General features: G+C 41.8%; 1 protein-coding gene across 2 annotated transcripts in view; it reads left to right on the forward strand.

The window, feature by feature from the left end:
• Nucleotides 1-26547, forward strand: part of reln (reelin) — a 316389-nt gene extending 289842 nt beyond the window's left edge. Inside the window, exons 63-65 of one of the 2 annotated variants that reach the window (XM_028448258.1) lie at nucleotides 12853-12951; nucleotides 17359-17364; nucleotides 25283-26547. In XM_028448258.1, the coding sequence (XP_028304059.1) occupies nucleotides 12853-12951; nucleotides 17359-17364; nucleotides 25283-25379 (202 nt within the window). In that variant the 3' untranslated portion in view covers nucleotides 25380-26547. The remainder of the gene's footprint in view (nucleotides 1-12852; nucleotides 12952-17358; nucleotides 17365-25282) is intronic. The other variant, XM_028448259.1, reaches the window with a different exon arrangement.
• The last annotated feature ends 490 nt before the right edge of the window (nucleotides 26548-27037 follow it).

Consider the following 27037-nt stretch of genomic DNA (forward strand, 5'->3'; position numbering starts at 1 on the left):
AACACAATTTTGCAAAATGTAAAAACACTTTTTTTTTTTTTTTTAGCCTATACACTGAGCATACCCTGAATGCAAAAGGTGCAACAGCAGGGCTGCCAAGTTTCAGAAAATGACAAGAGTGAGACTTTAGTTATATGAAGCGTTCCGGCGACAAAAAAATGTGGCCTGTTTTAACGTTGATTTATACCTTAAGACTGATGTCCTCACTTCCATATTAGTGGCTCTCCCAGCACTGTGGCCTCCTAATGCTAGGTTTAATCAACCAGAAATTAGAAATGAAAACTAACAAATTTATTTGTCAATATTTCATTTCAAGCAACTCTCCATCATTTAGCTGGGGACATGTCTCATGTTGCAGGTGTTTGTCATAGATTTTGATGCCATGATGACAGAGGCAGGAGGCTCCCACTTAAAACACTGTGGCCTAAGGCAGTGCTACCTTTACCTCAGCTCTCCTTGTCTGCAACAGAAAGGTCATTAAAAAGCAAATCATGTAAAACACATGAAAACATCAAGTGATTTTTGATTGAATGAATGTCTTAGCAGCAGACTCAATGTCCATAGAAAGACACTATTACATACAAAAATAATCAAATAAGAACAGTTCAAATGAACATTAGATTAGACAAGGCATTTGTTTCATTTACTATGTATTTATGCTGATATAACCTACAAGTGCAATTCAGCTGAATAAGAGTTTTAATTAATTCAAGTTAATGTCTAGCACTGACACACACGTAGGAGTCGGCGATAAGGGGAAAAAAATCACATCACGATTTTTTCCTTGTAAAATCACGATCACAATAGGATTTTTTTCATTCAAAGTTATTTAATAATGAAACAAACCAATTCACTTGCTTAAAATCATCGCCCTAAATGGAAAAAAGGAATAAAAGATCATTTAAGACAAGGTAATTTTCAAATATTTTTTTAAATTGTATGTAAGCAATTTGTTAAACTGGTTCCAAGTATAATTAACATCAAACAAAAGGGCTGCCAAGTTATTTTAGTCAGTCTTTTTACTTTGTTTAACTAAAGTGGTGTAGCATTAGCATCACTTGCTACATAACATAGCAGCATACAGTATCAGTCTAGTGATTTCTATTTGTTATTGAGGTAACTCACTCATGTTAATAAAATCTTATTTTAAGCAGTGTTTGAACGCCTCATTTCATACAGTTGGCAGAAGCAAAATGCTTGTTCATAGACGACTTCCGCTTTTGCTCGATGATTGTATTTGAACAAAAACACTTTACTTCACTCTTATGAGGCAACGTTGGGTATTGTTTTGCACGGTCCAATATTTTTGTAAGCAAATGCAAGGTATTTCTATCACACATGACTCCATTGAATGCTTTCTCAGGGTGTACTGGTTGAAAACAGGATGTGACGGAGGCGATTTATTCTTCTTAGGTTCCTTGTAAGCAGCGTAAAATACAGACAATCTATGTAGACACACGGCTCTAGTGGGCGGCAGCAGTCGATGCGGTGTCTCCGTATACATGTCTATGGCGCAAAGCCCATAGTACATCCTCCGCTACTTCCGTAGCAACTACAAGCGCTGAAATGCCAAAAACAATGATAAACGCATGTTTATGTTTTTTTTTTTTTCAGCGAAGTTGCGGGAAAGTTGCAGCTTTTGTTTTTTTTAAAAACACCCCAACACGAGACACCCCCCCGACACCGGCACAGCCTATTGCCTTAATTATTTCTGCCCCCCCAGCAAACAGCATCATCCCGGAGCGCCAAGCAACCCCGCCCCGACCCCGGCACAGACGCCAGCGCGCCCACCCCCCACACCGGCATGGCAGGCTGCCTCGGACCTGCACACTGCGAGGAGTGCCCACAAAGCAACCAGGAGATGAGACAAGCACCAAGCCACACCCGAAGGGAGGAGGCACCCCCACGGAGAGACCCCGCAAAGAGAGCCTCCAGAAACATTCCCCAATAGAGAGGCACTCTCCATTGGGGAATGCCCCTTCTGGAAGTGGTGGTCCCACCACTGGCGTGGCGTGTTGAGGTGTAATTAAAATTGGAGGGATTAGTAGGGCAACCAGAGGTGGGAGTGCCGCCCCCGCGCCACTACTTAGTAGCACAGGCAGCGGCCCCCTCAACCCCCAGCCCCACCATCCAGCCCCTCAAGGGTTTGGTATATGTGTGCGGTGCACCAAGTGGGTGAGCCAGACCAGCTGGGAGTGAGTGAAGTGAAGTGTCCATGTAGTAGGCCTGTCTAGTGTGAGCTCGGCCCATCCACATGGCGGGCCACCGGAGAGGGTAGATGGCGCAGACGGGCACGTGGCACTTCAGGCCCGAGGGACGCGCGCTCGGCCTGAGCAGATTACGTTTAACCTTTTATTTAAATTCAACAATTAACACAGTCAAAATATCAATTGAAATGGGATAATTAAATCATGATAAAATGCATTTCTAGGCTAATAAAAGTGAGGATTATATGTAATGAAGTGAAATCACTATTCTAGGAGAATGCTAGTCTACTAAATATTGAATAAAAATGCAGGATACATATTCGAATAATAAGATCATAAAATCAAAGAATAAAATCATAAAGAGGAAGCCGGGCTTCTTTCGGCTGTTACGCACGTCACTAGATGCTGGGTTCGTCCGAACCAAGCAAGCTGTCGTTTCCAAAAATCTAACTGTTTCAACTAAAAATAAAATGAAATAAATGAAAAGATGGGGAAGGGAAATGCGTTGAGCATGAAACGCCAGCGTCCCAAAACTGAAAGTTTGGGTGGTCTTCTTCCTTTTAAAAGAATATCTTTGAGACTCGCCTCCCAAGAAGGAAGCTTCGGTTTAAAGTTGTCAGCATCTCAGCTGGCTGCCTGTGGGTGTGTGTGTTTGTGCGACAATGACAAACAGGAGGGATGATTCCTAGATTTACACATAAACCATAATAATGAGTTCAGAATATTCAAATAATCGTTTCGACATCATATCTTGAGATATCATGTATTACGAAAGAGTTTGATACCAAACATGACTAGAAAATAGCCTAGTATTACTTTAGGAACCGGTTAATGAATTTTACTTGTAATTACTCACAAACATAAATGTCAAAAATCATGTTATGCCTCTTCTTTACTATATGGTTGCAGTAGATACCTTAAACTAACTTTTATAATGTTTTCTGGTATTTTAAGCACTTTTTAAATGATGAAACATTTAAAATAGCATTCTGTGGGTATAAAATTATCTGAAAAGAGTTGAATAGGACAAACAATATTTGCAATTTCAATTTCTGCAGAAACCATTCCAATAATGTTTTCATTTGTAACTTTTCAAACATAATATAGTTTCTTTGTTCTCACTTCTTCATTGGGACACATCTCCAAGAAGAGGCCTGGAAAGTGTCCTTCTGTGACATTTCACCACAGGGGGTCAGGGGTCAGTTCTGTGATCTTGCAGCATCCCAAAGGTATCTGTTTGTAAAGGAGGGGGAAGACGGATGTTCTTCCCCCATGTGGAGTCGTAATAAGAGTTCGTAATGAACACTTCAAAGTGTTGGGCCAGTCTTTTTGGCTATGTTATTGAGTTCAAAGGCTGCATAGTGGGGTTAGCTATGCACCTCAAAGTTGCTGGGGCAGTTATTTTGTAAACAGTTCATGATAAAGAAACAGGCTCCTTGGCTAATTCCTGTTAGAAAGAGGGTCTTTAGGCTTGATGTGGGTTGGTTCCCGACAGGTGACACATTTTGTCTGGTGTGCCATCCGTCCGTTTTGGACATTAAAGGGGACATATCATGCTAAATCCACTTTTTAAGCCCTTAAATGCATTTTGTTGTATATTTAGAGTGTTTAGAAGTACAGAAAAGTTCAAATTAGTCTCTTCAGGTGCTCCGTTGATATATTCTGTTTTGGTCATATTTTTCAATCTGTTTCGATTTTTCTATTCTCTATTATGTTTTTTGAACAATAACGTCACAGTATTTTTCAGCGGAACTGCCAAATTAGGACATGGACTCCAGGCCCAACACTTCGAGCAATCCACCATTTTTATTTCTCGCTTTTATTTTGTAGTCCAAGCTCAAGGATGCCGAAGTTACGAGAGGAGAAATCAAAATGTTCAGTTGTTGGATGTAGTAACCCACACGCTTCATTACACCGTCTCCCAGCATCAGAACCTTTTCGAAGTGCCTGGTTGAGTTTTATTTTTCATGGAAATGTACCCACATCTGTGGGTAAGGTCATTTTTGTGTGAGCGAAGCACTTCAAGGATGACTGCTTCTGCAACATCCGCCAGTATAAAGAAGGATTTGCTGAAAGACTTTGTCTGATTGAGGGTTCAATTCCTTCTATCTTTTGAGACGACGAACAGAGCACTTCGGTAAGCTGTAAATAACGCTAAAAAGTGTGATGATAAGACCTCTCTGTCATTGTTTTGTTAGCATTAGCAGTTGCTTAGCAGTTGCACCGTCTTCAGACTTCATATGTTAGCGCTGTGTGCTCGTTTTAGATCCATGATGATATGGCCTACGTGATTTAATTTAAGTCTAAAGTTTTCATTAGTCATTTCATTTTGCCGTTTTTGTCTCCGAAAAGACTGTATTAAAATGCATTCCGTGACGTTAGCTTGGCGCTAGCGTTAGCTCGGTGCTTGTGTTAGCTCACTTGTTAGGGTTTTGCAGGTTCATCATCATCATTTTCATCTCACTCCGCCGGGTCAGACTCTGGCTCGAACATGTAAGGCTTCGTTGTTGACATTTTGTAAATAACGCGTGAATAAACATTTTCTGCACCGCTAAATAATCGTATCTCTTCTATCAAACTACAAAAATGGCCAAACAGGGTGGAGTTGAACCCAGTGTCACCTCTGCAACCTGGAGAGGGGGCGGGGTATGAAGTGTCTCATTTGCATTTAAAGAGACCGCACCAAAACGAGTTGCACACCAAGCATTGCAGTTCCGCTTTATATAGACCACAACTGTATGATTTATATGTAAAAAAGGATGGACTTAAATGCATGATATGTCTCCTTCAAAGTCTCCGCCTATTAATAAGGAAGAGTTAGGATATTTACTAAGCCACAATGTTATTTAGTCTTGAAGGAATTATTTAATTTATCGATCTCCTGTTTAGTGTTATAGCCATATATATTATCAGTAATAAATGTGGAATTAACACATTAAATTATTAGACAAATGTAACCCGGGTGGTAAACCCTTTAATATTAATGAATTTATTAATTTTCCTACCTTTATATAAAATAGTGCATAAATACGTATTACGTCATCACGTGACGGCATTACGTCATGCCGTTACGTTGCACCGTCACGTGAGAGCGCATCAAAATCACTGTATAAACACAGCTGTGGCTGAATGCCGGGAGGAGTGAGAGGGTCACACGAGGGAGATGTTTGCAGGAGCCGAATACCGGAGCCATTGATTGTCCGAAACTGAGCCATTTACGGACTGAACCACAGAATTGGCCAGTTGAAGATGATTCTGCCTGGACCGAACAAACTGACCCTCCACTGCTCTGGTCGGGCTGGTAGGAGGCTCCTTTGTGCAGCCGCTCTTTTTCTTGTTTTTTTACCCTCTTCGCAACCCACTAACGGCCCACACACTTATCAAATACTTTCCCCTCCGATACTTGAACTTTATCCTTCTATGGACAATCAATGGTCGGGCAGTTAAATTGTGGTTAACGCCGTGTCATTACAGGAAACCTGGAACTCTGGTTGGGCATTTATGGACTATGTGTGCTGCACAATCCTCGAATGCCCACTGACAAAAAGAAATTGTATGTATTGTATTTTTCTATGTATGGCCATTTGTATCATGTCTATTGTTGTAAATGTATAAGTGTCGGTTTTTCAATTTCATTATCACAATATAAGGTATCACCAAAAATCAGAACAGTGTCTTACTCTCCACTCGAGTTAAATCTAGGTTTCTGACTCTAGCCCAAATAATAATAATAATTGTATCGCTATTTGTTTGTACCAGACCTGTACTTAAATGTAGGATAGCGTACATGCTTCATGAGTGGTGAGCTAGGTTGGAGTGGAGGAAAAACTGAACACATTTTCTTGGTATTCATATATTCATTGTGGAAAAATGGACATATTCGAGAAACTTGGCATTAAGATCCCAAATGCAGTTTTGATAAAGGAAGCAACGAAAACTGAAACCGATAATGAGGTAATATAATTTTTAAAGCAATACAGTTCCATTTTAAAATTTGACCGTATTGATGAACTCGATTCCACTTTCCACCATTCAATTGTTGTAGAATATAGTCAGGGTATAGTCAGATTCCCCAGCCCAACATGCCTCAAGACCCTCTTTGGCCGCCATGTCACATGCCAATCTCAATCCACCTGTAGTTCAACGCTGTGTGGTCGAGCACATTGTCAAGAATGATGACAGCACTATGCATTCCACACAGCGTCTCAGAGCCTTCTCTGGAAGATCGCCCAGACCGCAAACTGAGTCAGACTATGACACATAGCATTCCGAAGTTGAGCTACTACTGAAAGACCCTGCAGTGTCTGATCTACAACGGTCACGTAAGATCTTTGACAGCTGTTACCACCTGCTGCTGACATGGTTAAGCACTTGAGACCTGATGATCATCCAATAGTGTATCTGCAGACACTTGACGCAGCATATGGCACGGTTCAGGATGTCGATGAGCTATGTGCCAAGTTTATGGACACGTTCCAAGATGCTGGAGAGAAGTCATCCCACTGTTTGCAACGTCTGCAGGTGTCACTAAATCAGGCTGTGAAACGAGGAGGAGTTTTAACCAAGAACTTGATTGACACCAACTGACCCAATTCTGCCGTGGCTGTTGGGACAATTCTCTTATTATAGAACTTCATTTGAAACAACGGAAACATAATCCCCCATTGTTTGCTGAATTCCTGCTCCTTTTGTGAACTGAGGAAGATTGTGAGGCTGCAAAAACCATCGGCATGAAGCAACATCGTGGCTCATCATGACCCAGAGCTGCAACCCACGCGCAGTATGCCTACACCGACAATACAGTAGAAGGAGACGTTGCTGCACTCACTAACATCACACAGCAACCGCTCTACAATTGGCTGATATACAGAAGCAGCTTGCAAACCTCACTGCAGCCCAGTCGAACTCCAGCCAGTCTGCTGCTTTCGAGGCCACCTGGCAGCCAGTTGGGTGAGGCGCAGAGGGTGGGAAAGCTACCAAAGAACCCATCTTCTGTTCCAAGGGCCGGCTACTGCTATCGGTGTGAAGATGGCCACATAAAAACTCACTGTGATAATCCCCCAAACTCAGCACTTGTTGCCGCAAAGAGGAAGCAGTTCACAGAAAAGCAACAAAGATGGCAGAAATCAAACGCTACTTGACGACATCCTTTAAACTCGAGGCAGTTTCAGTTGTGAACTGTTGTGGACCCACACTGTCCCAACCAGACAAAGCCCCTCAGATGTCTCAAAGTAACCCAAACCACTTCCGCTGTTCCAGCCAGATCACCCACAGGCTTGATTGGATCACGCTGCACAGCTAACGTCAAAATTGCTGGTGATGAATGTACTTGTCTTTTGGACAGAGAATCGCAAGTTACTACAATTCTGGTGTCATTCTACAACCAGCATTTTGCGGATCAACCTGTGAAGTCTCTGTGTGATTTACTGCAAGTGGAAGGAGCCGCATGGCAAGCAGTTCCTTATCTTGGATATGTGGAGATGGTGGTCCCATTGCTTGTTGTTCCTGACATCAGAGCCCATCAGTCCCCAGTGTTGATTGGCATGAATATTCTGGAGCCACTATACAATCAGTACATGGGGAGTGAGTATGCAGACTTCTAGCCGGCTGCCCATGGCTACAAAGCAGTGCTCAAATTACTGCAGATCCGCTACCAGCAACAACAGGGGGGCAGCGATAGAGTCTTAAGACTAGACTGCAAGTCTCCAATCCTCATTCCTGCTGGACATAACACCCTCCTTGATGGCTTCATTAACACCAACATGCTGTCTCCTGGTCAGTGGGCGCTTGTGGAGCATCCAGCTTCACCATTGCCAGATGGGCTGTGTGTTAAGAACTCTTTGGATATGCTTCCAAATCAATCCCACCAGAAGATCTCAGTCATGTTCAGCAATGAGTCGGACCACGATGTGACCATTCCACCATCGCTGAACTTTCCTTTTCACCCCAGATTTTATCACACACTGTGCCAACAAGTTGTTCACCATTATTAAGTTCCCCTGCTCTGAAGTTGGATTTTGGAGAGTCGCCTATCCCACCAGAGTGGAAGAGGAGGATCACTGAGAAGCTCAACCAGATTCCTGATATTTTTGCACTCAGTGATATTAAAATTAAATTAAATTAAATTAATTAAATTAAAATTAAAATTAAATTAATTAAATTAAATCGGGCTTTCGCCTTTAATTGGCCATGTAATGTTAGTACATTATTGGAATTTGTCTTCTGCACTTAACCCATCCCTGAGGAGCAGTCGGCAGCCATTTTGCGGCGCCTGGGGAGCAGTTCGGGGTTAAGGGACTTGCTCAACATCCCACAGTGACGGCCCCGGTGAGGCTTGAACCGGCAACCCTCCGATTACAAGCCCAGCGTCCTGTGAAACATTGCAAAAAGCTGCAAGATGTTCAAGCATAGAGCCAGACCCATCCACTCTCAAGACATTCGTGAGCCTGAGTCGTCATTTTCATCACCAATTGTTGTGGTCCGTAAGAAGAATGGCGACATGCGGTTGTGCATTGATTACAGGAAGATCACTTTACAGACGGTTAAGGACGCCTATCCCTTTGCCACAGCTGGAGAAGTCTCTGTCCGCTTTGTCCAGTTCCAACTGGTTCAGTGTTCTCGATTTAAAATCAGGATATTACCAGATCGAGATGAACGAAGCCGATTGGCACCCATTGGATTTTGGGAATTCAACCGAATGCCCCAAGTAGTAACGAACACTCCATCTACATTCCAGCAGATAATGGAGAAGAGCATGAGAGATATCCATTTGAAAGAGGTTCTGGTTTTTATTGATGATCTCATTGTCTTCTCAGACACTTTGGAGGAACACGAGCAAAGGCTGCTGCGGGTATTACATCGCCTAAAAGAATACTGTCTGAAGCTCTCTCCTGAGAAATGTTCCAGACATCTGTTAAATACCTGGGACATATTTTTTCGGAGAAGGGAGTAGAAACTGATCCAGATAAGATCCTTGCTTTGAAATCCTGGCCAATTCCAAGAACTCTGAAGGAACTAAAGTCACTCCTAGGATTTGCTGGATATTACCGGAGGTTCATCAAGGGTACTCCGCCATCACAAAACCCCTCAATGATTTGACGCGTGGCTATACACCTACCTCCAAAGCCCAGAAAAGGTCCAGTCCAGTTCAAATCCCGGACCCAAAACAGCCTTTTAGAGAGCGATGGTTCCCTGTTTGTCAGCTGGCATTTGAAACACTCATTGAGAAGTTGACCAGTTCCCCAGTCCTTGGCTTCGCCTACCCGAAGCTGTAAAACATTTTACATACTGACCCCAGCACTATTGGGCTCGGAGCAGCGTTATATCAGGAACAAGAATGTCAGCTGACAGTGATCGCTTATGCCAGCCGGGGTCTGCAGGCAAACTAGTCGAGGTATCTTGCACACAAATTAGAATTCCTTGCGCTAAAAGGAGAGAGTACCATCGCCTTGCTCGAGTCCCTGAGCCTGTCGGCCAAAGCCATTCCTGACTGACCATGGCCTAACAGTTGTCCCTTCCCTGTCACACCTGGGCCTCAAGGAAAAGCAACGTGCTGATCCAGTAATAAGGGAGGTCATCCATCAGATGGAGACTGGGGAGATGGTTCCCCCAACGGCAAGACGAGAACTCCCAGGCCTTATGCTGTTGATGAAGGAGCTGAACCTCCTCGAGCTGCAAGAGGACATCTTGAACCGGAGAAGGCAAGATGGGGAACAAGTCTTCTTCCAGCTGGTGTTACCAGAGCTGAGGTCGGTAATCTTTACAAGCTTGCATGATGACATGGGACACACGGGCATCAAGCGGACCTTAGACCTTGTACGCTCCCAGTTTTTCTGGCCTCACATGGCAACTGATATTGAGACCAAGATCAAGACCTGCAACCACTGTGTGGGACGCAAGGCATTCCCAGAAAGATCCGCACCCCTTGTTAACATCAAGATCACTCGTCCTTTGGAGTAACTCTACATGGACTACCTGTTACTCGAACCAGATCAGAGCAATACCAAAGACATTCTCGTTTTCACCGACCACTTCACAAAGTTTGCAATAGCCATTCCCACAGCCAATCAAAAGGCCAAGACGGTGGGAAAATGTCTATGGGAGAACTTCATAGTGTGCTCTGGGATACCAGAACATCTCCACAACAACCAAGGGACAGACTTTGAGTCCAAGTTGATTAAAGAACTTTGCCAACTTGCTGGGATTGTAAAGACCAAAACTACCCCTTACCATTCTCGGGAAAACCCAGTTGAGAGTTTCAACTGGACCCTACTCATCATACTGGGAACACTAGAAAATCTAGAATCTAAAAAACTAGATGGAAGAACTATGTAAAACCGTTAGTGCATACTTACAACTGCACCCGGAATGATGTTACCAGTTATACACCGTGCAAACTAATGTTTGGCCGTTCACCGCGTCTTCCGGTAGATCTGGTTTTTGGCTTACCTGTGCGGGAACATCAGTTTACTTCTCATTCCCAGTACGTTGAGAACCTGCGGTCCAGACTTGAAGAAAGCTTTCAGCTGGCTTTGAAAAATGCTGTAAAATCTGGCCACAGAAATAATGCTTGCTTCGATCAGTGAGTCACTCTATCAAGTCTGGGGGAAGGCGATCGAGTTTTGATGCATAAGGTCAGACTTCGTGGAAAGCACAAGCTTGAGGACAAATGGGAGCAAGATGTGTATGTCATTGTAAGGCGTGAGGGAGACCTTCCCATGTACACAGTGCAGCCCGAGAACAGGGCAGATGGAACTACACGTACGCTACACTGAGATTAACTTCTCCCGTGTTCCTTCTTGCCAGCGTGTGTCAACCCAGACCCAACCCAGGGTTGCTGGTTCACCGGTGCCATCTGTAAATCCTGTGGTTCATGTTTCCGCAACTGTGCACTTACCTGCCGATGGGGAGTTCTCTGAGTCCGAAGCTTCTCTGCCTGTGGGAGAAGAGCCTGAGCCTGGTGAATACTTATCTGAACTTGAAGATACACCACCTACCTGTATTCCTGAACATACACCTGTTGAAGAACCAGTGCTCCCTGACCCAGCAGAGACATTTACCGGTCAAAGGCAGCAATTGGTTAGTCACGCTCCAATATCTGTTGAAGCTCCAAACTCACCTGACGAGGTCGTGGAATTGAGTCCTGTCGTCAGATGTTCTAGTCGGCAGCATCAACCTCCTAGTTGTCTTCAATATGCGGCATTAGGCAAGTCGCTTATCTCGGTTGTACAGACATTATTTCATGGGGATGTCGATGCTTATAGCCAAATGTTTAGTGCTGCTGCAAAAACTGACTTTGTGCAATCCTGTGTTTAGCATGCATCGGGAGTTGCATGGTCTAGCCCAAATAATAATAATAATTGTATCGCTATCTGTTTGTACCAAATCTGTTCTTAAATGTAGGATAGCGTACATGCTACACAAATATAATGACCTAAAGAATCAACAATTTGAAAGATGTTCTTCCAAAGGTACCTTTCAGTGTTGTGGCCCCTGCTAATCTCTCCGACCCATGTGAAACCAGACATCATTACCCCATTGGGATTTCCAGAAACTTTGGTCTGCATGGATAAAGTGACTCTCTTGAAAAACAAAACAAAATCAGTTTCAATTTTTTTTGGCAAATGAAAATAAAAAAAATTAATGAAAAACAGAACAAGAATTAGCATAAAACGTAGGAATTACAGGATTGTTCAACCTGAGTAAGAACTTTTCTTAAAACTTACTATATTTTTATAGTAGAATAATAATAAAATAATTTGTGACAGATAACAGTCAAACACACGTTGAATAAGCCATCTTCATCTTGGAGTTTGGGAAACATTTTCTGACTCTAGCTTCCAACCTGAACCCTTTCCCTTTCACATCTTTGCTTTCCTCACACACAAAGTTCAAAGCCTTTTTAAGACCTTCTAGTTTCATAGCAAGAGAGTCCGACCTTGCATTGATTAGCTCAGACAAGCGAGCAACAACATCCACTCGTTCTGATTCCTCCCTGGGATGCATTGCTTTCTTTGCCACAATTGTGTTATTGGAGATTTTTCTGATGTTTTAAAGACATAATAGCATGTTTCACTCTGTAGTTACTGTTTTAACCACTGCCATGAACCCCACCTCTGCCACAAAGCACTCACAGATGACTGCAGTGATCTTTGCTGCTGGTCAGAGTTGACCCACATAACTCCACGTCCAGACTGCCAATTAATTGCACAATTTCTCCCACCTAGGATATGCTTCTCTTAGCTTTACACGCAATTAATTCCATCTGTCATCACTTTCCCTCTGACACCAGTACATGGTGTAATTATGGATTTTTGACCAAATGAAGCTTTAACTTGTGATTTGGGGTCCAAAATGGGGAACCTTTTAGCACTTGCTCGTGCTTAGAAATGTGCTTATTTCACACATTGGAACCAAATGAAAATGAATAAAAAATAAAGCATAGAATATAGCATGTCTGATACATATTAGAGCACCATATATTTAAAAGAAAAAAAGCACTTTTTTGTATTTAGTACAACAATAGGATTAATGTCTGTCAACTTGAAATAAAATAGAAAATTATGTAGCTTCTGATTAACAATCATTTTGATGCTCGATTTCAGTCACCCCATTGGTTGAATCTGATAATGTACCTCTCTTTCAGTGAAGCACGAGTTAAAGGGGTGATGCTGCGATGGTGGCAGCCAAGACACAACGGTGTCGGACATGACCAGTGGGCACTCGACCATGTGGAAGTTGTTCTGTGAGTACCCAATTTCCAGCTCTGCTAGACCTGCCTTGCTACTAATCCATGCTGAATCGAGTTCTCATCTTCACTTAAGAGAAAAAAACATTTCATTCTTTTGTAATCAGCTGTTGAATAGAGAAAGTTTTACACAAACCTTCAGTTTCAGAGCAAAAAGCTGAGAAAACAGCGTTTTTGTAAAAAAAAAAACCCTGTCAGTGACTTTAAAGTTTTTTTTTTTTTGCTTTAGTGACAACTCTAACATCTGAACATTGTTTCCTTATATAAAACAAAAAAAAAACACTGAGACAGGGCTATTCATGGCAAAATTATTATTATTTTGCTATCTATGTTAGAGTTGAATAGATTTCTTACTGTATTTTGGCATTCCTCCAACTTTTGCCTGGTTAGTTGATGGTTTTATCTCACCATCTCAACATTATCAATAATGTACTCATGTCCACAAATGTTCTGTGTTAGTATGTGGAGCTATGAGCTGCTGGATACGTCACAATATCACTCTGTAGCGCCATAATTTCCCTCATTCCTTCCTTCCTGCTTTGCTGGGTAGCATCAGTGGCACAGTTGGTCACTACAACACCCCACAACTTAGATATTGACGAGGGACCTCCGTCAGGGTGTTTTCTAGTAATCCCAGTGAAAAAACGCAAATGACGAGTTATCTCGTCAATGGCACTGAGCATTTGGATTTGAAATGACGAGTTATCTCGTCAATGGCACTGAGTGAGTTAATTAATTGTACATAATATACACATATGTTAAGTGCCAAAAACACAGCGGCCTATGTGTTTTTGGCACTGTGTTTTCGCCAATCTCTAAAACTGTAAACGGTGCCTGATTGTTTGTACTTGTATATATTATTATCAGAGTAAATAGAACCAATAAAAAACACCAGAAACTTACATTTATATCTTTATCCCTCCGGATGTTGGCTTGGACCGGCATCCACCGTATTGGCTGTGACCACTCGCAATGCATCATAGGGTGCTTGAGTTTGCATAGTGTGTCCACCATGTACACTACAGGTGTATAGTGTGGCATTTCGGACACAGCCATAGTGTACATCCGGGTGTTGCTGGCGGATATAATCTGTGCAGACTATCAAACTGAGACCACTACGCACTAAATATGAGTGAGAATAGTGCGTAGTGCACCATTTCGGACACAGCCAGTGACTAGAAAATGATAAAAATGACAATATAAAATTCAAAGGTTTACAAAATAAAACCAAGTAAAAAAGTTTTAAAGGACCTTGATGACATTTGACCCTCCTGCTTCCCGTAGCAGCTCAGAGCTTTGTCTTTTTACAACATGGTGGTCACTGCGGGTGATCTGTAGACCCATGAGTCTGTTGTTTGTAATGATATGCTGAGAACGGAAAACGAGCAAACCCTGCGCTCAGCGCACACGTCTGGATATAAAGCGGTGGATTGAGCAGTGTTGTAATAATCCACTCGCCCACCTCCCCGTGACAAATTGGCATCCACCGGCCATGGGAGCACATAGACAATCAGCAAAGGTCGAGTTACATTGTTAGTTATTTACAACTGCCAGCAGGTCTTTCCCTCCATGCTGAAGTATATCTCCCATAATAAAGAACATGTATCGCGTACATAATAAATAATAACACTGCTTAATTTGAGCAACTTTACTCTCATTCTTTCAGTTACAGTGAATGCTGAACATTTCAAGCTGCATTGTGAATTTAGTTTGGCAGGTCCATAATACAGCTTTCAAAACATATGTTACAGAAATGAAAAATAATAATAAAAACAGTTGGATTGGTACATTTGTTTTCATTCCTTATTTGTGAAGCAAAACTAGAGACGTTCTGCATATTGAAGTTTTTTTTTTTTTTTTTTGCTGCTCCCCCTGGCAAGAATCTTAAACTCCATTTATGGCCTTAGTTGTTAGACTAAAAACAGGCCATAAAAATCTATGTGGGGCAGTGTGGAGGTAAATTCATGTGTTGATTGAAATTCTTCAGTTGAAACTTAGTCAGAATACAGTGAATTTACATCAATAAAATTAAGCCTGCCAACTTTCACGTTCTGATCAGCTGAGTCATTTGATTGACACCCTCATCAGCCAATAGAGCAGAGCACTGAGCAGGCTGTATAAATACATGGCAACAATAAGCAGGTGGTTTATCCCAACTGTACATCAGACTGAACAGCAGCAGCACAACCTGAACATGTTATTTTCTGTCTTTGCACTCACACTGTTCACAGTCATTTATTTAAAATTTTAATATTTTATGCCAGGCCTCCACTTATCACATATCTATATTAATGAACATTTACTTATTGTTTATTTAACTTTTTATTTTTTTTTTGTTTGCTGCTGTAACAACTGAATTTCATCATTGTGGGATTAATCAATAATCAATTAATCCATAAACACTTTCCACTGGATTCGTCACGTTTCCGCTGCATAAATACTGCATAATCTGCAGTCCATCAATCCCCACCACCTCTGTCTGTGATGCGTATATATTGTGTGTAGTCAATACAAAGAGAACCACAAAGCAATGCAAACAGTTCATTTTGTCCTTGGAGAGGAGCAGAAGGAAATAAACTTGGTTCTGCTCTGTAGATGTTTATGTTTTTCTATATGTAAAATAGGATCCACTGCCGCCCTATCCAGGGTGTAGCCCCATCTAGCGCCTGAAGAAAGCTGGAGATAGGCACCAGCAGACCCCCGCCACCCTGAAAAGGAGGAAGCGGGTATTTCATTTTGAAAATAAACCGAATGTTTTATTCTTTGTCCAACATAAGCTTATCTTGGCATTTTGCAAAATAGAAGGTCTGTGTATTTGTTGTGGAGTATAGTTTTTCAGCTGTGATGGACAGCATACGCATGTAGTGGAAATTGACCCATTAACTTTATTGGAAATGTATCAGCTCTGTTAATATGCTGCAGTTACGCGTCCAGTGGAAATTGGGGATAAGTGATGTGTATCTATGTATATACGCAGTAAATTAAGAAACAGGAAAGGAAAGTAATAAGTAGTGAAGTTACCTATCAAATGCAGTAATTTCACTGCAATTTACAGAAGTAACCAGTAACTAGTCACAAATTACTTTTTGTTCCTGGAGTAACTCCCCCAACACTGCATGAGTCTCTTGCAGTTATAATGTAGTGGATTCATTTTTGTGCGGGGTAGGCATCTATAAAACCTCCATCTGATCAACTGCGTTTTTTTTTTTTTTAATTCAGAAAAGAAAAAGAAACACATTCTTTAGCTATTAATATTGCTTCAGCTCAATTGAATGACATCAAGGGAGATTGAGTTTTAGATAAGATGTGGTTTGTGTTTATATATGGGACATATTCATATACACTGTATGCATAAGGATTCAAATACCCATAACTAATATTTAACCAATAGTTTATTCTTATACATCTTTAAGTGAAATGAAATGATACAATTGTAGTTATCCAACAACTGTAGTTTCAAGGGTTAAAGATAAAGAACATGAAAACTGTCCTTTGGAAGTTGCCAATCATGATGATTACTTTATCATCCGAGACCCACTTATGCTTGTTATATTCAGGGTCAAAGCCTAAAGTTTAACATTATTTTTAACAAAAAGCTTTTAGATGTGGAGGAACTGCAGTACACTAAAGATAACCTGAACATCATGGTCTCAACTGAACCCTTTTATGACACGATCATACACAGTAACATCATGAAACATTTGGAAATGCGTTTGAGGGCATGTTGCTGTTGATTACAGCTAGCTGCTCTGATAGTGATGCAGGCTATCAATAGTAGTGTGTTTAACATAGTTAAACACACTACTATAGTCTAACCTGAGCTGTCCCACTCCCCCCCATACCTCCCTGTGCACATGCTCAGTTTTGGACAGTCAGCTGAAAAGAGAGTGTAAACCTCACTGTGCGCTGTTTATTTGTCTCTGCTTAATGCTCGTCCTAACATATTTTCTCTAACATTTGTCCTCCTGCTCCACCTTGCCTTTTGCCTCACAACCTTCTGCTGAACTATCACATGCTTGCTCCTGTGGCTGCATCATTTTCTCTCTCCTTCTTTTCCTCATAATCTTGCATTGCATACTGTGACAAAACGGATGGATTTATGGTGTATATCTCACTCTACTTTCATAATTATCTTTTTTTTTGTATTACATTTTTCTGCTTTCTCGTCACAAGATTTACACCCACTTTTGTTTAGTTTTTTTCTCCTTCTCCTTTCTTTTTCTCTTATGATTCCCGTTTCTCACTCTTCCTCCCTTCTCTCCGGGCCCCTGCTACCCCAGGCCGGGGCTTTTGACCCCTCAGACCTTTGTGATAAACAACAGTTCCTTATTCCCTCCTCACCTCTTCACTCATGCTCTAACCTCTGCCCTCTTCTGTATTCTGCTACCTCTGGCATTGCTGTAGTGTCAGGTAAGTTCTCCGCCTCATCCTGAATGCAGACCCTACATCCCCCCCCACTGTCCTCTTTCTTTCCTCTGCTGACACCTTTACTTTCATGCACACACGCACATCATCACCATGGTCATCATCCCCATGCCTATTAAGACAGCTCCCAGCACAACATTTATGATACAGTCGGTCAAGGAGACACAAACATCCTTTGCAAGTGAAAATCGGGGGTCAGGCTTCGCAATCATGTTAAAAGGAAAAGTAGCAGATTCAACCAGAACAGAGAGTCAGGTAAACCTGTTATGTATTTTTATTGAAAACTTGAGTATTGACAATGAGAGCAGAGAAGTTCACATCCTGTTAATTTAAATTGAAGAGTTGTAATGTCCATAATTAATTCATAGACAAGCCCCAAAAGGAATCTAGTAAACTTTACCTGCACTGTTCAGTATCCAGGTATTAATTTGTCACACTGAATCATTATTTTGGCTAAAAAGTTAGTGAATCGATTTCAAGTCACTGTATCGTTTCGGAGTGAATTGTTCTAATTATTTGAATTTTTCATCAATTAATTTAATTGGCAATAACAAATCGTGAGTCGAATCGATTCGTTGTTTAAAAGAATCGTTGGACCTCTGGTCCCTATGTCATCAATTTTGGTATCATGTCAGATGGTTGTAAATACCATCTTATTCTATGAAACAATGAAAGCTTTACCTAATCAATCATTGAAATTGGAAGAAATTGTATCTTCCGGTTAGCATTCAGTATTTAGATTCCTAACCAATAAAACCAGTTGTGAATGCAAGGCATGATGGGTAATTATCACATTTAGTCTTGTTTAGGGATGGACAACCATCATGTGTGGGAAATATGAAGCAATTTGAACTTTGCAAATCAGAGTTATATAGATGTTTCTATTATGGTGTGCTAAGTGGCCATACCAGCCTGTCATTGCCGGATCCCGTTAGATCTGGGAAGCTAAGCATGTCTGGGCCTGGTTAGTAGGTGGATGGGAAACCACTCAGAATTCCAGGTGCCGCAGTGGGGTGGCAGTCACCCCAGCGGTATCTGTCATTGTGTCCCTGGGCAAGGCACTTGTAAATTAATCATACATCAGGAAATGATGATGGCTGAAATAGCAGGTGTTGATTTTTTATTGACACATGCTAAAGAAACAAGTTGAATAGTTGGTACAGGTCATTTTTCTTGTTTATGCTGTTAGTGTTGGAACAAAGACACATGTTTAATGGGATGCTATTTTTCACCCATCTCCATTTGCTCTAAGAACCCCAACAAATCGCCTATTTTCCAGTTTTAGCTTTCTGAAAAGTCACTTTCATAACGCTTCTAAAAACAGGCTGTTATGGGGCCTTCATGCATGAGTAGGCACAGACTTCATGCCTCACTCTTGGAGACGGTGATCACCATAGCGATTTTCTTTTGCCATCCACAAGAAACTGCACATTACAGTAAAACACATGGCTATTTAAGCACTTATTGTGATTGTGAGTTAGACAAACGCTGCTACAGGGTATGTGTTTATCACATCAGCAGCGGAGTCTGTCATCTGTTTCAAACACTCAGATGAGCTGCTATGTTGCTTTCTTGTCCTCCTCACATATTCTGACCACAGGAATAGTGCATTTAAGGTGTGCGACAAACCTGTCAGATCATGTCAAAGGCAATACGAGGCGATATAACGGCTACTGTTCTGCCCTCGGAGCATCCCTTTGTATTTCTGGGCAGCAGTTAACCCATCGAATGACAACGCTGGCTATTTATTTCATGCCCTTTATTCATCAGAAGAGCAGCACGACTCATGTGTTTGGTAAAACTACAACACAACCACATAACAATTATCTTCAAATGATATAAAACAATATACAAAGAACAAAAATAGAAACGCTATTGTTTTTGTTCCCATTTTTCATGAGCTGAATTCAAAGATCTAAAACATTTTCTATATACACAAAAGATATTTTTCTCTCAAATATTGTTCACCAGACTGTCTTGTTAGTGAGCACTTTTCCCTTGCAGAGATAATCCATCCCACTTCACAGGTGTGGCATATCAATATGCTAATTAGACAGCATGATTATTGCACAGGTGTGCCTAAGGGTCATGGGCGGTGAAAATTAATAAATACATTAATAAAACTAATTTGTAGACTAAAAACACAATTTCAACACAAGGGGATTCGGCCAATGAGCGCAGCACGCGTTGAACTCTTGACCTTACTTTGTTTGCTTTAGGCTACTTCCTCATGTTAGCCAAAACACAAATGTGCTATTAGCAAAGGGGAACTGTTACGTGTTTCCTCTATGGCCGGTCTCCCTCCTTCAGGAATCAGTGAAAAAAACTTGTCTACAGAGCTCTTCCAGGTTCGACGGCTACTGCAAAGAAAAGAAGAAAAGGGCCATACTATCACCAGCACAAAGGAGTTCCTGTTCCTCATGGTGCCCTACAGAGATGCATTTATAGACTTACATAAACTGATATGGATCTCTCTGACTCTTCCCATCACGTCACTAAGATATGAGTGCAGTTTTTCATGTCTGCGAATTTTGAAGAACTACTTAAGAAACAGCAGTGGGGAGTCACAAACCAGTAACCTGGCACTTTGGAGTCAACCACAACAACAAACACATTGTGTTATTATGAAAATGTCATGGTAAATGCATGATTTGTAGCCTATTGTGAATTTAATGGGGATTTAGTTGCAAATTCTGACTCCTTGTAGTTATCTCTATGCAATGTTTGTTCATATTAGGGCTGTGTTGTTAGTCGATGTGTTGTAAACTGGCAACATTTGTTTGTGATAATTGTATCTGAGGCTGAAATGTGCACAAAAAGTAAACTTGTGTCTGAATTATATATTCATACGAAGGTGTATTTATTTAGGTAGGCTTGTGTTTACCACAGAATATTGTGGAGCGGGTAAATGTGGTCACACGTGTGTGTCGCGGTCTCGTAGTCTCGTACTGGTAACCGGCATGGGGAACCCTTAATCTCAGAGCACCTCTGCCGAAAAGTTGAGAAACCCCATAGCACCTGCAAAAGAAAATGTCTGGCGCCACCCCTGCTCAGGGTGGCCACAATAAAAGGCCACATTGAAATGTGCAGTTTTGATAGAGTTGATCAGGTTGTTGATTGTGGCCTGTGGAATGTTGGTCCACTCCTCTTAATGGCTGTGCAAAGTTGCTGGATATTGGCAGGAACTGGAACATGCTGTCGTATATGCTGATCCAGAGCATCCCAAACAAGTTCAATGGGTGACATGTTCATTCCAAGAACTGGGATGGCTCTTGTTTTTTCGACAGCGTTGCTCAACTTGCCAGCTTTTTCAATCGCTGATGCGGAGGCAATCGCAGCGGCAAATACCCGAACAAATAAACTTGATAAGGGGTATAAGTTCTTCCATGAAAAATATATCCGCAGCTATCAAGATAAGAAAAGAAGTAGCTTTGTGAACTAACAGCTATCTACAACATATGAAGTATAAACACTGTAATAAAAAAAACCTAATTTAGTCAGCTAAAATATTCGGAATGTTTAAAGAGAGGCATGTTATAGACTTTTAAATTATATTTTAACATTCTGATACATTCCTATTTAACTGTGGGTGGATGTGCAGTAGCAGCTTTAGCCTGGCTAGCTTGCTGTGAGAGGACAAGCTGCCGGTGGTGCGATAAAATTATTCCAGGGAAAGAGAGATGAAACAGCTCCACTTTGAAGGTGGCTGATGGTGACTGGATCTGCTGACAAAATCCTCCCAAGTGAAGTGCCAGTGTAATGTAGAATACAGATTCCGGACCGTCATCCCACCTAACTGTTTAGAGCCACTGCCTCCTTTGGTCTGGGTCAGTCGGAAAAGCGTGGTAAGACAGGTATGGCTCCCCAGGCGCCGCAAAATGGCTGCCGACTGCCCCCGGGGGATGGGTTAAATTGCAGAGGACAAATTTATATGTGTAACAGTGTGTAACAACATTGGTAACATCATATACCAATAAAGTTTGAGTTTCTTGCCCCACAAGAGCAACCAGGACAGAACAAGAGCAACCACGCCGAGACAGAGCATTTTTGTCACTGTCTAACGCTAAAGCTATAGCCACAGGAAGTTGTTGCACACCGCTTCCGGTTTAAAATGCGGAAGTGTGAAAAAGGTCTGTGGCACAACAATGGGCCTCAGGATCGCGTCACAATATCTTTGTGCATTCAAAATGCCATCAATAAAATGAACCTGTGTTCATTGTAACATAAGCCTGCCCATACCATAACCCCACCATGGGCCACTCAAACCACAATGTTGACATAGGCAAACCGCTCACCCACACAACGCCACACACGCTGTCTGCCATCTGACCTAAACAGTTACGACGACAAACTGCAGTCAGGTCAAAACCCTGATGAGGACAACGAGCATGCAGATGAGCTTCCCTGAGATGGTTTCTGACAGTTTGTGCAGAAATTATTTTGTTATGTAAACCGATTGTTGCAGCAGCTGTCCGGGCGGCTGGTCTCAGACGATCATGGAGGTGAACATGCTGGATGTGGAGGTCCTGGGCTGGTGTGGTTACACGTGGTCTGCGGTTGTGAGGCTGGTTGGATGTACTGCCAAATTCTCTGAAACACCTTTGGAGATGGCTTATGGTAGAGAAATGAACATTCAATTCACGGACAACAGCTCTGGTTGACATTCCTGCACTCAACATGCACGCTCCCTCAGAACTTTCAACATTTGTGGCATTGTGCCATGTGATTAAATAAAACAATTTTAGAGTGGCCTTTTATTGTGGTCAGCCTAAGGGGGGTGGGCAACTGTTCTGACGATGATTAAGGTGACCTGTTATATGGGAAAATTAATAGGTGGCATCTTGTTATCTTCTGGTCAACTTACATAGCAATACCAAATGTAATGGCTACAGGACAAAGTTACATCCAGGAGTGTTCAACCAATAAAATTAACTTGGCTCTACAAATAAAGATCAATAGAGAGATAAACAGTGAATCAGTTTACCTTCAAATATCTTTGAACATGGACGGATACGCTTGCTTTACCAAAGGGGACTACATATAAGTCAAAATCATGCAAAGTATTTATTTAGAGTTCTTTAAAGGAGACATATCATGCTTTTAAATCCTTCCTTTTTAGATATAAATCATACAGTTGTGGTCTATAAAAAGCGGAACTGCAATGCTTGGGTCTGAATTCCTCATTATTATAGCTCCACAGGCCCCTTTTCTACCCCTGGTGCGGTCTCTTTAAATGCAAATGAGACACTTCATACCCCGCCCCCTCTCCAGGTTGCAGAGGTGACACTCGGTTCAACTCCACCCTGTTCGGCCATTTTTGTAGTTTGATAGAAGAAATACGATTTTCTAGCGGCGCAGAAAATGTTTATTTACACGTTATTTACAAACGGTCAACAACGGAAGACTTGTCCATTCAGCCTTACATGTTCGAGCCAGATTCTGACCCGGCGGAGCGAGATGAAAATGAAGATGATGAACCTGCAAAACCCTAACAAGTGAGCTAACACAAGCACCGAGCTAACACAAGCACCGAGCTAACACAAGCACCGAGCTAACGCTAGTGCCAAGCTAACGTCACGAAATGCATTTTAATACAGTCTTTTCGGAGACAAAAACGGCAAAATGAAATGACTAATGAAAACTTTAGACTTAAAGTAAATCACGTAGGCCATATCATCAAGGATCTAAAACGAGCACACAGGCTGTCTAGGACTCATCGCGCGGGCGGCATCAGGGAAAGGCGATCTGGCTGCCCGTTCGGCGCGGCTCTGGCCATCTGCTGGGCGTAAGGCCTCCTCTGCTGGGGTCTCGGGCGGGGGGCTCTCTGGGCCCTCCCCTCGGGGGTTGGGTGCTTGGGTGTGGGTGGGGGGGCGGGATGCTGGTAGGGGGGTTGGGGTCGGTTGCGGGATGCGCTGGGTGCTCGGCTGCTTGTGGCTTCCTCGGATGTGTGTGTAGGGGGCGGTGGCTGCCTCGCGCCCTGGGATCTTGGGGGCGTCTGGGGGGTTGCTCGGCCGTGGGAGGGTGGCCTGGGGCTCCCTGGCCCCCACTCTTTCTGCTGGCCTGGCTGCATCTGCGGGCCCGGGACAGTTCCTGGGTTTGCGGTAACGGTTTTTGCACATATACTGGTATACGATGCACTGGCTCACGTTGGGATGTGGGATAAAACTCATACTGGGCTTAACTTTAGACACGTTAATCCCAAATACCTGCTTTAGGTACTACCACTCACTCATTCCCCCTGTCCACAGCCACCACCATTATAGCTAAGCTTCACACTTCACTATACTGGCTTGATTACACATCATAATAAGCACAATATATTCTACAACTTCACATCTCACCATCACTGTAAAACAATCTATTCTTCCCCACCCTATTTCCTACCTTGAGTCTCTCCTCCCTGCTCCCTTTCCCCTCCCTCTCCACTTAGGTGTAACACTGCTCTCCCTTTTTTTATCCTCCCTCTAATAAAAGATTTCTTACCCTTCCTTAGGGAGGGCTGATGATGGTCACAATTAAGCAATAAAATAAATCAATTTATTTTATTGCAATAACAAAACATGCATTGCTGTCTTATAATGATTGCACTTCTTGTAGTGTTGACCTTTGACAGCATGTGCAGACAAGTAAAAAAAAAGTAAAATAAAACTCAAACAGGCACTTCGAAAAGGTTCTGATGCTGGGAGACAATGTAATGAAGCGTGTGGGTTACAGGTTACCATTAAGAAACCAGCTTGTAATAGGAGGGTGAACGGTTCAAATCCAACCTGGATCACTGTGGGATGTTGAACAAGTCCCTTTACCCTAACTGCACGTGTTGTATGTCACTTTGGAAAAAAGTGGCTGCTAATTGAAATAGTAATTGTAACAAAACTGCCATAATGATTCAATCTCAGTCTTTTTGTTTTCCAAAACATATTTTAAAGTAAAGCAAAAGGTCGAAAGTGAGGGGAACAAATAAACATTTGCACCTCTTTATAATAGCCTACTACTTTTACAAGTTTTAGTTTATTATGTGAATGATTAAGAGGTGTACAATCCTGGTGTTGAGAGGTTTGTGTCCTGTTTTTTTTAGATGTCCTAAACTGAGCATGTAGCTTAATATGCATTCTGTAGTGCAAATGGAAATCACAGTTAACAGATTCAGGTATCTAAGAACAGGAAAAAACTTAAAATAAGCACTCAACTTGACTCTATTTCTTTAAATAGGTAATGCTGTTGCAATGAAGCAAAACACCTTAAAATGGCTGACGTGGGTCTAGGCTGGCAATTAAAAAAAAATGCCTTCCTTATGAGTATTGCTCTTGGAGCAGATAAAACACTATGCATACCAAATACATTTGTTTTCAGCATAAAAAGTGGTTTTAGCTACACTGTAAGAGATGTCTTAAATTGTTATTTGCACACTGCAGCTAGCATAGCTCAAACTGCTTTTTCGTAGTCAAAAGTCACTTACCAGAACAGCATTTCCCCCTGCTTGTTGTACATGCACTGCACCCACCAGATTTGTATGTACATTTTTTTTAATTTTTTCTTTCTTTCTTTCTTTCTTTCTTTGGGGGGGGGGGGGGCATTGTTAAAAGAAAGAATGTGTTCATCATCAAAAATACTTTGGTACGTGTGTACAAGGTTGTAGTTAGTTCCACCATCATGTTAATCCTGTAGTATCCTCTTGTTCACTGTCGGCAAATAAACATGTAGACTCTGACTCATGAGATCCATGCAGCTCTTACATGTATTAATAATACTACTTAAAAGCATTAATTTGGATGTTTGAGAGTGTGAAAGCTGCATTTTACCCTACGAGCATGCATAAGAACGCAGTATATTTTTTCAAATATATTTTCAATAATTTTAATACTCTTCCTCTTCTCTCGTTCTTGTATCTTTATATCCACTACAGCACGCGTAAACAAAACTACATGATGAACTTTGCCCGACAGACCGGAATGCGTCACTACTACAGCCGCAAGAGGCGGGCACTGGTGCATCATGCCTGAGCCTCATGAGCTGGAATTCGCCAAACACGTGTCACCCCACGCTTCTTTGGAGACCCACCAATAAATGACCTGTCAGCTTTATTCAAACCCCTTCCTCGTCTTGACTCTTCTTCTGCCATTCAATCCATTTTCAACCCTGCCAAACAAGGCCTTCCCATCCACACTGGTCAGCCAGAAAAACTGCAAATGAAGGATGTGAAGCTTTGCTGAAGGATGGCTGAGCTTGGTATTTGTTTTGTAATAATTGCTGTGGTTCCTCCAATCCTGCTTACCCCCATAAATGTTTTCCTCTACCCTTTAGTCCCACCACACTGTGAAATTAAGAGATCATAATGTATCACTGCTTAACTGTCTGACGCAATGGAGAGTAGCCTCGCAGTTACGATGAGCCATTGTAAAGCAGGGATGGTACAATTCTACTGTGTGGCCAAAATAGAGCTCTAAAAGATTGACAAAGAGAATCATGAGGAGGGAATAATGAAAGCTCAAAAAAGTAAAAGAAAAAAGTATTGTGTTCTTGCTGTTCCGTGTTTCTGTGCGTTCATTTTGTGATGAGTTGACTGTGCTGTTTAAATTGTTTGTTTTATACTAATTTACATGGTTTTAATGGAGGGGGGTAACTGGGTTGTATTTCTATTTCAAAAATATTTTGATTCAGGTGTGGTCAAGGTCTGAAAATAGGCCCAACCCCCTCACTGAGAAGAAACGTACGAATGACTTGTTCGACAGACAGAAGAAATTAAGAATACATTTAAAGATTAAATGTGTTTTGCTTTTTAAATTGTTTTTATGTATGTCAGTTCCCAAAATTACAGATATTTATGGTAAATGGTTCTCCATATAACCTATTTAAGATGGACTGTGCGTAAATCTGTACGTTTTTTTCTGGTGTTAAGTTATTTGATGGCCGAGTCAGACTCAGACATCTTCATCCACCTTCTTCTTCTTGTGCCATTTTCCCTTTTCTGTATTCATACTCTCTTCTTGCTGATTTCTACAACCTGAAGGTAAGGCTCTATTAGTGTTGTTTTTTGAAGTCTGTGTATAATATGGAACATCTGCCCTCAGTGTAATTCCAGTATAACAATCTCCTGCATATACATGTATATCCACGATGGGGAGACCCAACAGCCTTATTAAAGGGAAATAAATACTTGTCCAAACCTCAGACTGTACTCGTGACTTTAGCTTCTGCACTGAATCCTCCAGCCCATCAATGATCACTTCTACAACAATGATAGTCACGAGATTTAAAGGCTTGTTGTTGATAAATAAAATAAAGGAAACATTTACACCAGCCCTCTTTAGCTCTCTTTAACCGCACCATGGTTTGATGCCCCGAAAAGTCTGCAAGGTGTGAACATGCATCCGGACTCTGGCACAGATCAAATTAGTAAAAAAGCAAGTCCTCGTTAGGGTGTTTGAAGGCAGAGAGAGAAGAGAAAAGGCAAGAGTTTAGGACCGTGACAAAGTTTCCAAGAGTGAGTCGAGAAGGCTGATTTTACAGCAGATTGCATTTACAAGGCTCTGATGAGTTGTTTAGAAAAATATGGACTTGATTTGGAAAACATCACATCGTATTCTGCTGATAATGCCAATGTCAACCTTTGTAAAAATCATTCAGTTTTTCAGTTAATGAACAGTGTTAACTGCATCCT

Source organism: Gouania willdenowi, chromosome 6, assembly GCF_900634775.1.
Source record: "Gouania willdenowi chromosome 6, fGouWil2.1, whole genome shotgun sequence".
NCBI lineage: Eukaryota > Metazoa > Chordata > Actinopteri > Blenniiformes > Gobiesocidae > Gouania > Gouania willdenowi.